Genomic DNA, 12,840 nt, shown 5'->3' on the forward strand with positions numbered 1-12,840 from the left:
TGGTGGCTGTTGATAATGAATCACATGCTTAGAAAGCTAGTTATATCATAGAGAAGGATCAGACACAATGGATAGATGGCACATTAATTAAAAATGGTACAGTGGATATAATGCCGAGGATGGAGTCAGAAGAACTGAGTTCCAAGCTGATCTCAGATACTTGTTTTCTGTGTGACCCTGGACAAGTCATTCAACTGTTTGTCTCAGTTTCTTCATCTGTAAAATGATCTGGAGAAGGAAACAGCCAACCATTCTAATATTTCTGCCAAGAAAACTCCGAATGGACGAATGAGGGAAAGAATGAGACACAACTGAAATGACTGAGCAATAACAACAACAACAACAAAAAGTAATCATTTGGAAGAAAAATCCTTCAATGACTTGTCTCAAACAGTAGGAAAAATGTTATCCAAAGGTCTTACTCTTCTGAAAAGCTATTTGTGATTTGGTTTAGTTAAAAAATATTTTAAAAAGAGGTCAAAGGTGACTTATGGAATAAATTCCTCATATCTTTAGGGAAACAATGAAAAACAAAATTTTTTTTCCTATCAGTTTTCAATAAACATCAAATTGCAGCAAGATATTTATTTTCATTCTCTTTTCTGATGTCCAAGGAAAAATCTATCTTCCTCAATCCTTTAATTTTTCATCTTTAAAATTAAAAAAGAATTTTTTTGTTAATCTGAACTTGATAAACACCAATAAACAGGAACAGTTTTAGTAAAAAATGAAACAAAACAAAACCCCAAAAATGAGGATTGTATATAGAACTGCAAATCTTTACCACATGAAACTTGTGATTTTTAAAAGTATGTAATAATTCAACATAATAGTTACAAAACTGTCCTACTTGTTTATGTTGCCCTCTAAACTTCCTTTTTTGTTTGACACATTTCAAAACCTCTTCATTGGTGCTCTTTTTTTCCCTTCCTGGCATCAGTAAGATCCTTTTTCTTTTAAATTTCAAACTCCTATCCCCCCCCCCAAAAAAAAATCTCTGAAATTGTCATTGATCATTTCATTGATGATGAATCACGAAATTGTTCAGACTTGTTTTTCTTTACGTTATTATAGCTATCATTTATCTTTTTCTCTTGGTTCTTCTCAATTCACTCTATCACTTCATGTAAGGCCTCTGAGATTTCTCTGAATTAATCCCATTCTTCATTTCTTATGGTGCAATTACAGGCCATTGCATTTTACTATAATTTATTTGCCATTCACTAATTGATGGCACTCACTCTCCTAGTTTCCAGTAAAATAAAAGGAATGCTATGAACATTTTTGCCATCTAGGTTCTTTCCTTCTTTCTTTGATCTCTTTGAAGAATAGATTTAGTAGTGGTATTGCTGCATCTAAAGGTGTACAAAGTTTAGTGACTTTTTGGAGTAAAAATCTTTAGGATTTTTAAAGTTATTCACATTTATAACACCAGTGAATCATTTGTAATGAACATCTTGTCATTTTTCTTTTTGTGGCAAAAATAACAGTTGTTCTAATATGCATTTCTCTTATTAGTGATTTGGAATATTTCACATTCTCTTCCATTAAAAAAAAAAAAAAAAACATTTTGAGCAACTTTTGTATAGGACCATAAAAAAGTATTACTGACATTTGCAAATACTCCTGATATACAATGAGTGTTTTTAGGTAGAGGAACCTATATTTTTATTCAGAGTTCTAGAGTTTTGTAGTGAGATTAGACTTTGAAAATTGGTTACTGTTTATTCCGTATTCAATCCTGGCCAAAAAAATTGGCAGGTCAAAGCTTCTGGTAAATTTACTAACTGATTGCATGTGACAGGTGGTTGGCATTCAAGCTTCATCCAAATGGAGGTGCCAAACATCCAAAACATGGATGTGAGAGGTAGGGAGAGGTCACTACTTGTTTATTTTTTAGCTTAACATGGGGCCTTTCCTCCATGCTTAAGAAGTTATCACTCATAAATTGGAAGTTAGTCTCTGTTAAATTTGAATGTTTTCTTTCCCCCAAGTTAATCCCTTCCCCCATTCATCTTACAATAAAGTCATGAGAAAAAAAGCATAAGTGGAAATATCATTTTGGAATTTAAAAAATCATGACCAACACAACAAAAACTCTCCACACTCTAGCACAAACAAGGTCAACCCCAGACACCCAGCTTCTTTGACCTACTTGGGGGTCTATAAACAGCCCCAAACTGAGCAATGTGTTTTCACTTCTGTTTAGAAATTATGTCATTGGAATAACAAGACATTCTCTGCCAAGAACCAGTTGACTTCCTATTCTTGCCAATGTTCCTTTATTACAACTGCTAGCTAATTATTTCATCTGTTTATAGGACTGGTATTAACAGCTAATAATTATTTAGATTTGCTTCATTCTTCTCTTGTTTCTGCTCCTCTTCATCTTAGGTTCTTTTGAGGATTTCTATTTCTGATATTCCCTCCTTCTTTCATTTTTATTTCTTACTATAATGCCCTGCTTATATTCCCTTACATTCTGCATGAGATTTAACTTCTTTTCCCACTACAGAATTGTTTTTACCTTACTCTCCCAGTTTTCTATGATCTAGGAGATGTGAAGGGAAGGGATGATAGAATCAAAATCTTGGTTTCTCATATAACATAAGAGTGCTCTTAGTGCCTCTTAAAGAACGACAAGTTGGCACCAAAAGTTTACCAACCCACAGAAATGTTTCACCAGCCTGAAAGAATTCATTATTACTGGCCCAGTGTAAATCATTACTCTCCCTGAGAAAGAGCAGACGAGTGGCTATTTGTAAATCTGATTTATTATGAACTATTTACTCCATGGCTGAAGTACGACGTAAAAGATGAGTGTTAGAAGGAGAATGCTTTCTCTTCTCTTCTCTACTCTTTGTGTGTCTAGACTAAAAGACCACAGTAAAACTGCCTTTTTTTTTTTTTTTTTGAACAAGATGCGGGCTGCAATTCATCAACTTGCTGTTACCCTAAATGAAATCTCTAATTTTGTTCCAAACAATGTTTAGGTTGTCTGAAATATAAACATCCCCACAACTGCCCTTGAAGTCTCTGCAAAAACATCCAACATTTGCTATATATGGGTTTTTTTTTCTTTTAATGGGGGTGGGAGGAAAGCATGACAAACCAAGTCTCATTGAGGTGCCTTTACCATCATGTCTTCACTATTCCCAGGATGTATTTCTTACAGGTTAAAATAGTTTATATCTAAACAGATACCTCTGTTCCCCAGTCTCTGAAAAACTGTGCCTTTGCATTCTGGACACTGCAAAGTGAGAGAAAGATCACCACCAGTCCTCATTGCACTCATTGAAGGAGTACTATTTTCCAGGAATATAAAGCAAATGAAAGAAATGAGGTGAGAAGAGGCTTCTATTTAAGGGTGCAAAAACAAAACTGTTTCAAGAGAATAGAGGGAAGGTAATGTTTTAACTATGCTATAGGCAGCCTCTTCTGAGCTGAGATCTAAGCCTAAGAGGAAGAAATGAATGAACAACAATTTGAGGGGATTGATAAAACAGAAAAGCTTATTCTGTCTTCTTGAAAATCACAGAGATTCTTTTGTAAGTACAATGAGCTTTCCAACACACACACACACACACACACACACACACACACACACACATACACACACACACACATCCCACTGATAACTTTCATGATATTACTTAACCAAAATGACCATATTTCCTTTCTCTTAAAGACTATAAACCTTAAATTATGACTAAGGATACAGCTGCTTCAAATCGTCAGAAAGTTAGGAAACGTCTCCTTTGTATTTTTTGCTGATTTTATCAATTTAAATAAGAATCTAGTATGGGCACATAGGATTTTTTCCCCTAGTAGGTTGTGAAATCATAGTCTAAAAAGACAACAATTATGCTGAGATTTTCCATTTTAGAGTTAAGAATAAAACTCACTGATGATTTATAGTGAATTGCTGGTTTATTTTGTAAATGCATGTTTGTGCAGGGGAGGTTCTCTCATTTCAGATTCATCTCTTGTTTTTTATGATGAGCACCCAAACACTCACATACGCAAGTTTTTGTGACTCACCCAAATCCTGAATTTATCTCTTCACAATAGATGTTACTATGGCATTTTCTGTTGGTAAGAACTCCCATCCTTGGAGATCAGAGGACGTCAAAGCATTTGATGACATTATGCTCTCTTACAATAGGGTCTTTGTCAGCCTGTGTACATGTGACATTTACACGGCATGCAATTTATACTGCCTTAGCCTCACAGAATGCAAGAGTGAAATCCCTGCTATTTCCCTCTAATAATTTAAAAGTAATTTTCATCATAAAATCAATGAAAATGTTGATGTATGTGTTTGAGAGGCAATGGATAGTAAATGGATGCTAACTAGTATCTCTCAGAATCCCTGAGATTTATCTTTGCAAATTGGAAACTGTAAAACCTGAATATATTAAATCTAACAAAAATTTATACAAACTCAATAGTTCTTCTAACATCTTTGTGAATAAAAGAAAGGAAAAGGTTCCATTAGCCCTATTTTACAGATAGGAAAAGTGAACTATAGAATAGAGGTAAGATTATAGAATTGGTCCAGCATGATCATTTAAGAACCTGGGACTCTTCTTGCCCTGGATTCCTTTCCTTAAATTACACTTCGTTTGTTGTAGTAAAATTTTCACATAGCATTACTTAAACATAAAGCCTCAAAGCCCTGCTGATGAAGAAAGGATATGATTCTAACTTAATCCAGACTGCCACATGGAAAAGCCATCTGTGAGGATATTTTGAAGGAAACAGATGGAAAAAAGGAAGAGATTCTTCTGAATGTCATGTAAGATTTACATGATCCTCCATGAACTTCCATGTAGTCCCCATGTTTATCTAATTTATCACTATTTCCTTCGACAGCATAGATTAAGAAACCCACATGAACGTGTGTTCTTGCTGTTAATTCTAAATTTCAATTCTTCTCCTTTAAAGGTCAATTTGGTGGTACAAGAAAAGTGTAAAGGAAGCAAACTAATCAGTGAAGATCAGCTATCTTCATCTTTTGCTCCTGGGATAACTTATCAGTTTGTTTGAAAGCTTAATGCACTTCCTAGTGTTCACTGATCTCATTTTTCTTTATTTTCTAAGTGAGAATATTTGTTCCAGCCAGGCTAATCTGTTTGCCCTCTACCACATATCATTCCTTCCCACCTCAGTGCCTTTCATATAGGACATTTAATTTTCTTGGAATGCCTTCTCTCACTTACTACCTCAGATTTTATTGCTCATTTTCCATCACAATTCACCCCAATGAAATGACTTCCATTTACAAAGAGAGAAACTGAGTAGAGTACACTCATCAACTAGATGGTGAGTACTTAGACAGGTCACTTAATTCTTGTCCCCCACCATGTCATTGTGTTGCTGTTCTGAAATCATCATGCTTGTCATTTCTTATAGCACAATAATATGCATTACAATCATATACTACAGTTTGTTTAAGCATTCTCTAATTGATGGTTATCCCTTTGATTTCCAATTCTTAGTCATCATAAAAACAACTGCTATAAATATTTTTGTACAAATAGGATCTTTCCCCTTTTTTGGATGTCTTTGGAATGTAGATGTAGCAGTGATATTTCTGGATCAAAGAGTATGCTTTGTTTTATAGCCATTTGGGCATAGTTCCAGAATGTTTGAATCAGTTCACAACTCTACAAACAATGTATTAGTGTCCCACTTTTCCCACATTTCCTTTAACATACATTTTCTTTTTCTGTCATATTAATCAATCTGATAGGTGTTAAGGTAGTACCTTGGAATTGTTCTAATTTGCATGTTTCTGATCAATGATGCACTTTCTTTATCTGGAAACTGTTCATATCCTTAGCACTTGAGAATTGACTTGGATTTTTATAATTTAAATTTTATTTATTTATTTTAAAAATAAATTCTGTTCTCTATATATTTGAGATACTTGTTGCAAAATCTCCATTCCCCTTCTTGTTTTCTGCTTTATTTATAATTCTAATCGCATTGGTTTTGTTTATGCAAAGCCTTTTAAATTTTATCAAAATGATACACTTTACATTTTGTCATGCTCTCTAGGTTTTCTTTGGCAATAAATTCTTCCCTCTCCAAAAATAGTTGAACTATTCCATGTTCTCTTAATTTGCTTATGGTATCACTTTTTATGTGTAAAGCACATACCCATTTTGACCTTATCTTGGTATATAGTGTGAGATGTTGGTCTATATCTAATTTGTGCCTTGATGTTTTATAGTTTTCTCAGCAGTTTTTGTTCCAAAAGTTTGGATCTTTGTATATTTCATATACTAGGTTACAATGGTCATTTACTATGATGTAATTTGTACCTAGTCTATTCCACTGATACACTATTTCTTAGCCAGTACCAGATTGTTTCAGTAGTTACTGCTTTATAATGCAGTCTGAGATCTTTCCTAGTTTTTTTGAAAGCTTCCTGTTTGTCATTTCCAATAGCACAATAGTATTTCATCACAATTATTTACTGCAATTTGTTGGACTATTCCCCAATTGATGGGCATCTCCTCAATGTCTAATTCTTTGCCATCATAAAAAGAACTAAAGTAATATTTTTATATGTATGTATGCCCTTTTCCTTTTTCTTTGATCTCTTTGAAATACAGACTAGTAATGCAATTGTTAGGTCAATAGGTCTGCACAGTTTTATAACTCTTTGATCATTGGTCCAAATTGCTCTTCATAACGGTAGGATTAGTTTACAAATCTGCCAATTATTGTATTGGTGTATTGATTTTTTCATATTCCCTCCAATATTTGTCATTTCATTTTCTGTCATATTAACCAATCTGAAAGGTATGAGGTGGTATGTTAAAGTTGTTTTAATGTGAATTTCCTTAATTAATATTAATCTAGAACATTTTTTCATATATTTATAAATAGTTTGATTTATTTTTCTGAAAACTGCCTGGTTCATATATCTTGACTATAAATTGGAAAATGACTTGTATTTTTATAAATGTGAGTCAATTCTTTATATAATTGAGAAATAAGGCTTTTATCAGAGGCTGTACTAATATTATTTGTTCAAAAGCTTTTTAATTTTATGTAATCAAAGTTATCCATTTTACATCTCATAAGGCTCTTTGTCTCTTGTTTGGTCATAAATTCTTGTGTTATCCAGATATATCACAGTTAAAATTTTCCATGCTCCCCTAATTTGCTTACAATGTTACCCTATATGTCTAAATCATGTACCCATTTTGATCTTGGTATATAGTGTGAGATATTAATTTACACCTAGTTTCTACCAAACTACATTCCAGTTTTCCCAGAAATTTTTCTCAAAAAGTGAATTCCTGTCCCAAAGGTTGGGATCATTGCTTTTGTCAAATATTGGATTACTATGAGCATTTACTCCTATGTATTACATACCTTCTCTATTGCACTGATCCACTATTCTATTTCTTAAGCAGTACTAAATTTTTGACAATTATCACTTTATAACACAGTTTGAGATTTGGTATTGCAGAGGCCACTTTCATTCCTATCAATTTTTCCTAATTAATTGCCTTGATATTCTTGACTTTTAATTTTCTAGATGAATTTTATTATTTTTTTCTGACTCTATTTGCAAAGGTTATTGATTATTTCAACTAGTTTTTAATTGATTCCCTAGTTGAGAGTAATGGTTTTGTTTCCTTGTTGCCTATTCTAGTTCCTTCAATTTCTTTTTTTGTCTTACTGTTATAACTAGCATTTCTAATACATTACTGAATAAAATGGGTGATAACAAAAATCCTTGCTTCACCCCTGATCTTACTAGGAAGGCTTCCAGCATATCCCTATCACAGATACTGCATGCTGATAGTTTTAGAAAGCTGAAAAGCTCCATTTATGCTTTCTAGGTTTTTTTTTTTTTTTAAGAACTGAGTTTGTATTTTATCAAAAGTTTTTTTGGGGGGAGGGGCATCTATTAATGTAATTATATGATTTTTTTTTGTTATTTATATGTTTTTCCAATAAGATATCTCACATTTTCTTCTATTTTTTCTTTTGATTTTGCTTTATGGTTTCTTAATATTTTATGTAATCATTAATTTCTATTTTCTCAATTCTAATTTTTAAGATATTATTTTCTTTAGTGAGCATTTGTACCTCTTTTTCCATTCGTCTAATTCTACTTTTTAAAGAGTTCCTACCTTTAGTGAATTTTTGTACCACTTTTCCCATTTGTCCAATTCTGCTTTTTAAAAGCTTGTTCTCTTCAGTGGGTTTTTGAGACTCTTCTACCATTTGACAAATTTTTTTTCCCTTTAATATTTTTTGGTGCCTCTTTTATCAAGATATTGTTGGGCTTATGTTTAACTTGCATTTTTTTTTTCCTTTGAGGCACTGCTTGTAGTTGCTTTGATTGTATTGTATTCTTTTTGTATGTCTTGATATTCCATGTTAGGTTTTCTTTATGAGGTGGGTTTTTTTTGTTGTTGTTGTTTGCTTATTTTCCCAGCATGTTAAAGGTGAGCTCTGTTCCTGGAGTTACAGGGATGTTGTTCCAAGCTTCATATTTTCTGTGCTATTGTTTTCAGAACTAGTTCTTGAGTTCTGTAATTATGTTTTCAATGCTTTCAAGGTGGTATGATCTAAGGGGAAGTGTAATCACTGTTCTCCTGGCCTGTGCCCTGGTCTTTAACCAAGAAGGAACCTTGTTCCCTTGTAGCCACAGGTATCAGTGCTCTACTTGGCCCTGGGACTGTGATCAGGTTTCTTATCTCCTTAGTGTCTGTCAGCTGAGAGTTCCCAATGCTACTATTTCCACTCATGCAGTTGCCAAACTATTGATTGTATTACTGGGATTGGCTTGCAATGTACTGCAGGTTTGAATACCATCCTGGTGAGACAAACTTTTCCTGCCAAACTCCTTAGTTTCTTGGGCTGGAAAAAATGTTTTTCTCTAATCCCTTGTTAGTTCTGCCAGTCCCAAAGTTGATTTGAGGCATTATTTTAAAGTTGTTTGGAACAGAATTTGAGAAAGTTCAGATGAATTCATGCCTCTACTCCACCATCTTGTCTCATACCCTAAATTTTTTTAATTGTAAAAATTATTTCTATATTTTCAAAGTGCTGTGATTTCATCACCATAGACATTTACTCCAAAGTCACAAAATGACATCTTTCTTCATTCTTTAGTAGCACTCTCCAAGAGAAGTTAAGACTTAAAAAAAACCTCTTCATCTGCTAACTATCTTTCTGATGATGAACCTTGAACTTAGCTATATTAATCCTTGGATAACATAAGTCAAACTAGTAGTTACCTAAAGATTTTTCAGCTTGGTGGGAATAATAGAAGTTGCCTCTGTTGACATAACTTTAAATATTTCCATGACATATAGGACATTTTTATAAGGGATTCCCATTTCATAATTTAATAATTCATTTGCCAAAAATCTTTTTTATACCTAATCTAGATCTGTTCAGCTTCCATTTAACCTTAATAAAACAAGGAACATCTAGACATAGTTACTACTTTGACAATGACAATTCATTTATTCATGATACTTCACTTCAAAATGATAAAATCAAAATTCAGAGAAGAAAGAGATCTTAGAAGGTCATTGAATCCAAACTTTTCATTTGACAGATGAAAAATGGAGCAGTGACTTACTCAGAGTCACATAGCTTGTAAGTCTGGGGGGCAAGATTTAAACCCAGGTTTCATGTCCAAAGCCTTATTCATTACATCATAGACTTCAATGGTATGGGGAAATCCCAGGGAGGAAAATTCTTCTACCAATACAGATTAGCAATTCTTTATCAATGTAGTCTTTATCAATGTAGAGGCTTGACTGGGCTGCTGAGAGTTTGAGTGCCTTGCTCAGGGTCACACAGCCAGTATGTGTCCAGGGTGCCTCTCCAATTGTATTCTTAAGGAATAAATTTTTTTTTTTTTTTATATGAACTGGACTTGGTAAAAGAAACTCCAGAAGTAATTTTGACACTGCCAAAGGCTTACAGTCATTATGGTTGAAATATATAAGGACAAAGTGGTATGATTTCCCAAGTTATGAAAAAAGATTAACTTTTCCTGTTAATTAACTAACTCCTTTTTAGGGCTATGTATATTAAATAATTATTTGAACATGCCTTAAGAACTTCAGAAGATATTATATAATATTATTATTATTATAAGGAAAACATTTTAACAAGCATTCTGAAATATTTTTACTTGTAAAAATATACAGATAGTGAGTTCTTATGAAGTCGATGGATAGTTATATGGAAAAGGGTAAAATCTGGTCATGAATATATTTGGAGTAGGAGGTGTTACAAAGACTCATGTTGTTATTGCACACAACCTAGAGTTCAAGAACGTAACACATCAAACTTGTATTCCATTATTCCAAATTTACAGATCAGAAGATTAAATTAATTTATACAGGCTCTACATTCTCTTCACCCAATATCTCTTTAAATCTGAGGTACACCAATCCTATTACAAGAGAGATCTTTAGTGACAGTAATATTTTCTGTTCTAAGAAATTAAATAGAAGAAAACTGATTGAAAGGATTGTATGTCCATACATAATTGTGGGAGTGAGGTAGAAGGGACAAATATAGGAAGAAATTACTTTAATTTCATTCTTAATAGTAATCAGGAATGAATTCAGTATAATTTATATCTTACCTGAGCAGGCTTCTTTTGAATCACTTGTTGTGGCTAGGAGAAAGAAAAAAAAAGGCAGTGTTAAATTCATTTAAGTGACAAAGGTAAGAATTATTTTGGATAAATGTATGTACTTATTTATAAAGTTAAGAGGACAGTTCAAGATTAAAATGATGCTTTATAAACATTTAAAGAGTCTAGTTACCAAAACATACACAAAAATTGTATGAATACAAATGGGAAACATTAGTGATAGAGACAAAGATAAACAAATAGAGAGGTAATGATTGGCTATGGTTGGAATGTGCTAGCATAAGAAAAATGTAAGTTATTTATAGATATATTGCCATATAAATTAAATTACCAAAGCTTGCCTATTTAACATAACTAGCTCAACCATAACAATATTCACCAAAAAGAACAAAAGATTAAGAACCTTGAGAGAAATGATGAGAAAAATGTGAGAAGAAATCACTAATAATAAGAGAAATGCTAATCAAAAAAATTTTCTGGTTCTATCTTATATTCATCAAATTGATCAAGATGGTAAAAATGGAAAATAGCAACCACTTGAAAGGATCTATGAAGACAAATATAAATGCACTGATGGAATTGTATAACGATCCAGATATTCTGAAATGCGGTTTGGAACCATAATCCAAAAGTTAGGAATCCATGCATACCCTTGAAAGTACCACTACTGGATTTATACCCCAAAGAGATCAAAGAAATAAAGGATTCATATGTACAAAAATACTTATTGTTTTTTGTTGTAGCACAGAATTGGAAACAAAGTGTCCTCAATTGGATGAAAGAATTATGATACATAAATGTAATGTACAATAAAAAAAGAGAAAGGAATGGGAGTACTCATGAAACTGATGCAAAATGATGTGAATAGGATAAAGAGAACAATTCTTTATAACAATAACAACAATTTAAGAGAACAAGTATGGAAACACTTTGATTCAATGATAAATTATGATTTTATAAGAGGATAATGATGCATGAACATCTGGGCAGACAAGTGATAGATTAGAAGTAGAGAATAAGACATACATTAAGGCAGAAACTAGGCATTAACCAACACCTAAAATCCTACATACCAAGATAAGGTTGAAAGAGGTTCATGATTTAGACAATCAAAAAATGGTGATACTACAAGCAAATTAGGAGAGCATGGATAGTTTACCTCTTAGATCTGTGGAGAAAGAAGAAATTTATAGTAAAAAAAGAACTAGAGAACATTATGAAATAATAGGGATAATTTTGATTATATTAAATTAAAGATTTTTGTACAAACAAAACTGATGTAGCCAAGATTAGAAGCGGAGCAGAAAGCTGGGGAAAATTTTACATTTAGTGTTTCTGATAAATTTTATATTAGGTGTTCTAAAAATATTGACAAAAGAATTGACTCAAATTTATAAGAATTTAAGCCATTCCCCAATTGAGAAATAGTCAAAGGATATGAACAATTTTCAGATGAAGAAATTAAAGCTATTTCTAGTCACATAAAAAATGCTCTAAATCACTCTTGATTAAAGAAATGCAATCTAAGACAACTCTGAGGAACCACTATATACCTCTCAGAGTAACTAAAATGACAGAAGAAGACAATGATAAATATTGGAGGGAAATGTGGGAAACTAGGACACAATACACATTGGTGAAGTTATGAACTGATCCAACCATTCTGGAGAACAATCTGGAACTGTCCCTAAAGGGCTATCAAACTGCTTACCTTTTGATTCAGCAGTGTCTCTACTGGCTCTGTATCCCAAGGAGATCATAAAAAAGGGAAAAGGACCCACATGTGCAAAAATATTTGTGGCAGCTCTTTTTGTAGTGCTAAGAAACTGAAAATCGAGGGGATAATTCTCAGTTGAGGAATGGCTGAATAAGTTATGGTATATGAATGTAATGGAATATTATTGTTTTATAAAAATGACAAGCAGGTTGATTTCTGGAATCTGGAGAGACTTACATGAATTGATAATCAGTGAAGTGAGTAGAACCAAGAGAGCATTTTACACAAGAACAAGAAGATTATGTGATGATCAACCCTGATGGATGTGGCTGTTTTGAATAAGGTGATGATCCAAGACAATTCCAATCGAATTATCATAGAAAAAGCAATTTGCATCCAGAGATTGAATTATAAAGACTGAATATGATTCAAAGCATAATATTTTCACTTTTATTTTGGTGGTGGTGGT

The 12,840-nt window shown here is 32.8% G+C and overlaps 1 protein-coding gene across 1 annotated transcript in view; it reads right to left on the reverse strand.

Moving 5' to 3' along the window:
- The window catches only part of HMGA2 (high mobility group AT-hook 2), a 188,576-nt gene that overhangs the window by 13,587 nt on the left and 162,149 nt on the right, over positions 1-12,840 (reverse strand). The window contains exon 4 of the mRNA XM_031940878.1: positions 10,643-10,675. Within this exon, the coding sequence (XP_031796738.1) occupies positions 10,643-10,675 (33 nt within the window). The remainder of the gene's footprint in view (positions 1-10,642; positions 10,676-12,840) is intronic.

The sequence above is a fragment of the Sarcophilus harrisii genome, chromosome 5, assembly GCF_902635505.1.
Source record: "Sarcophilus harrisii chromosome 5, mSarHar1.11, whole genome shotgun sequence".
Classification (NCBI taxonomy): domain Eukaryota; kingdom Metazoa; phylum Chordata; class Mammalia; order Dasyuromorphia; family Dasyuridae; genus Sarcophilus; species Sarcophilus harrisii.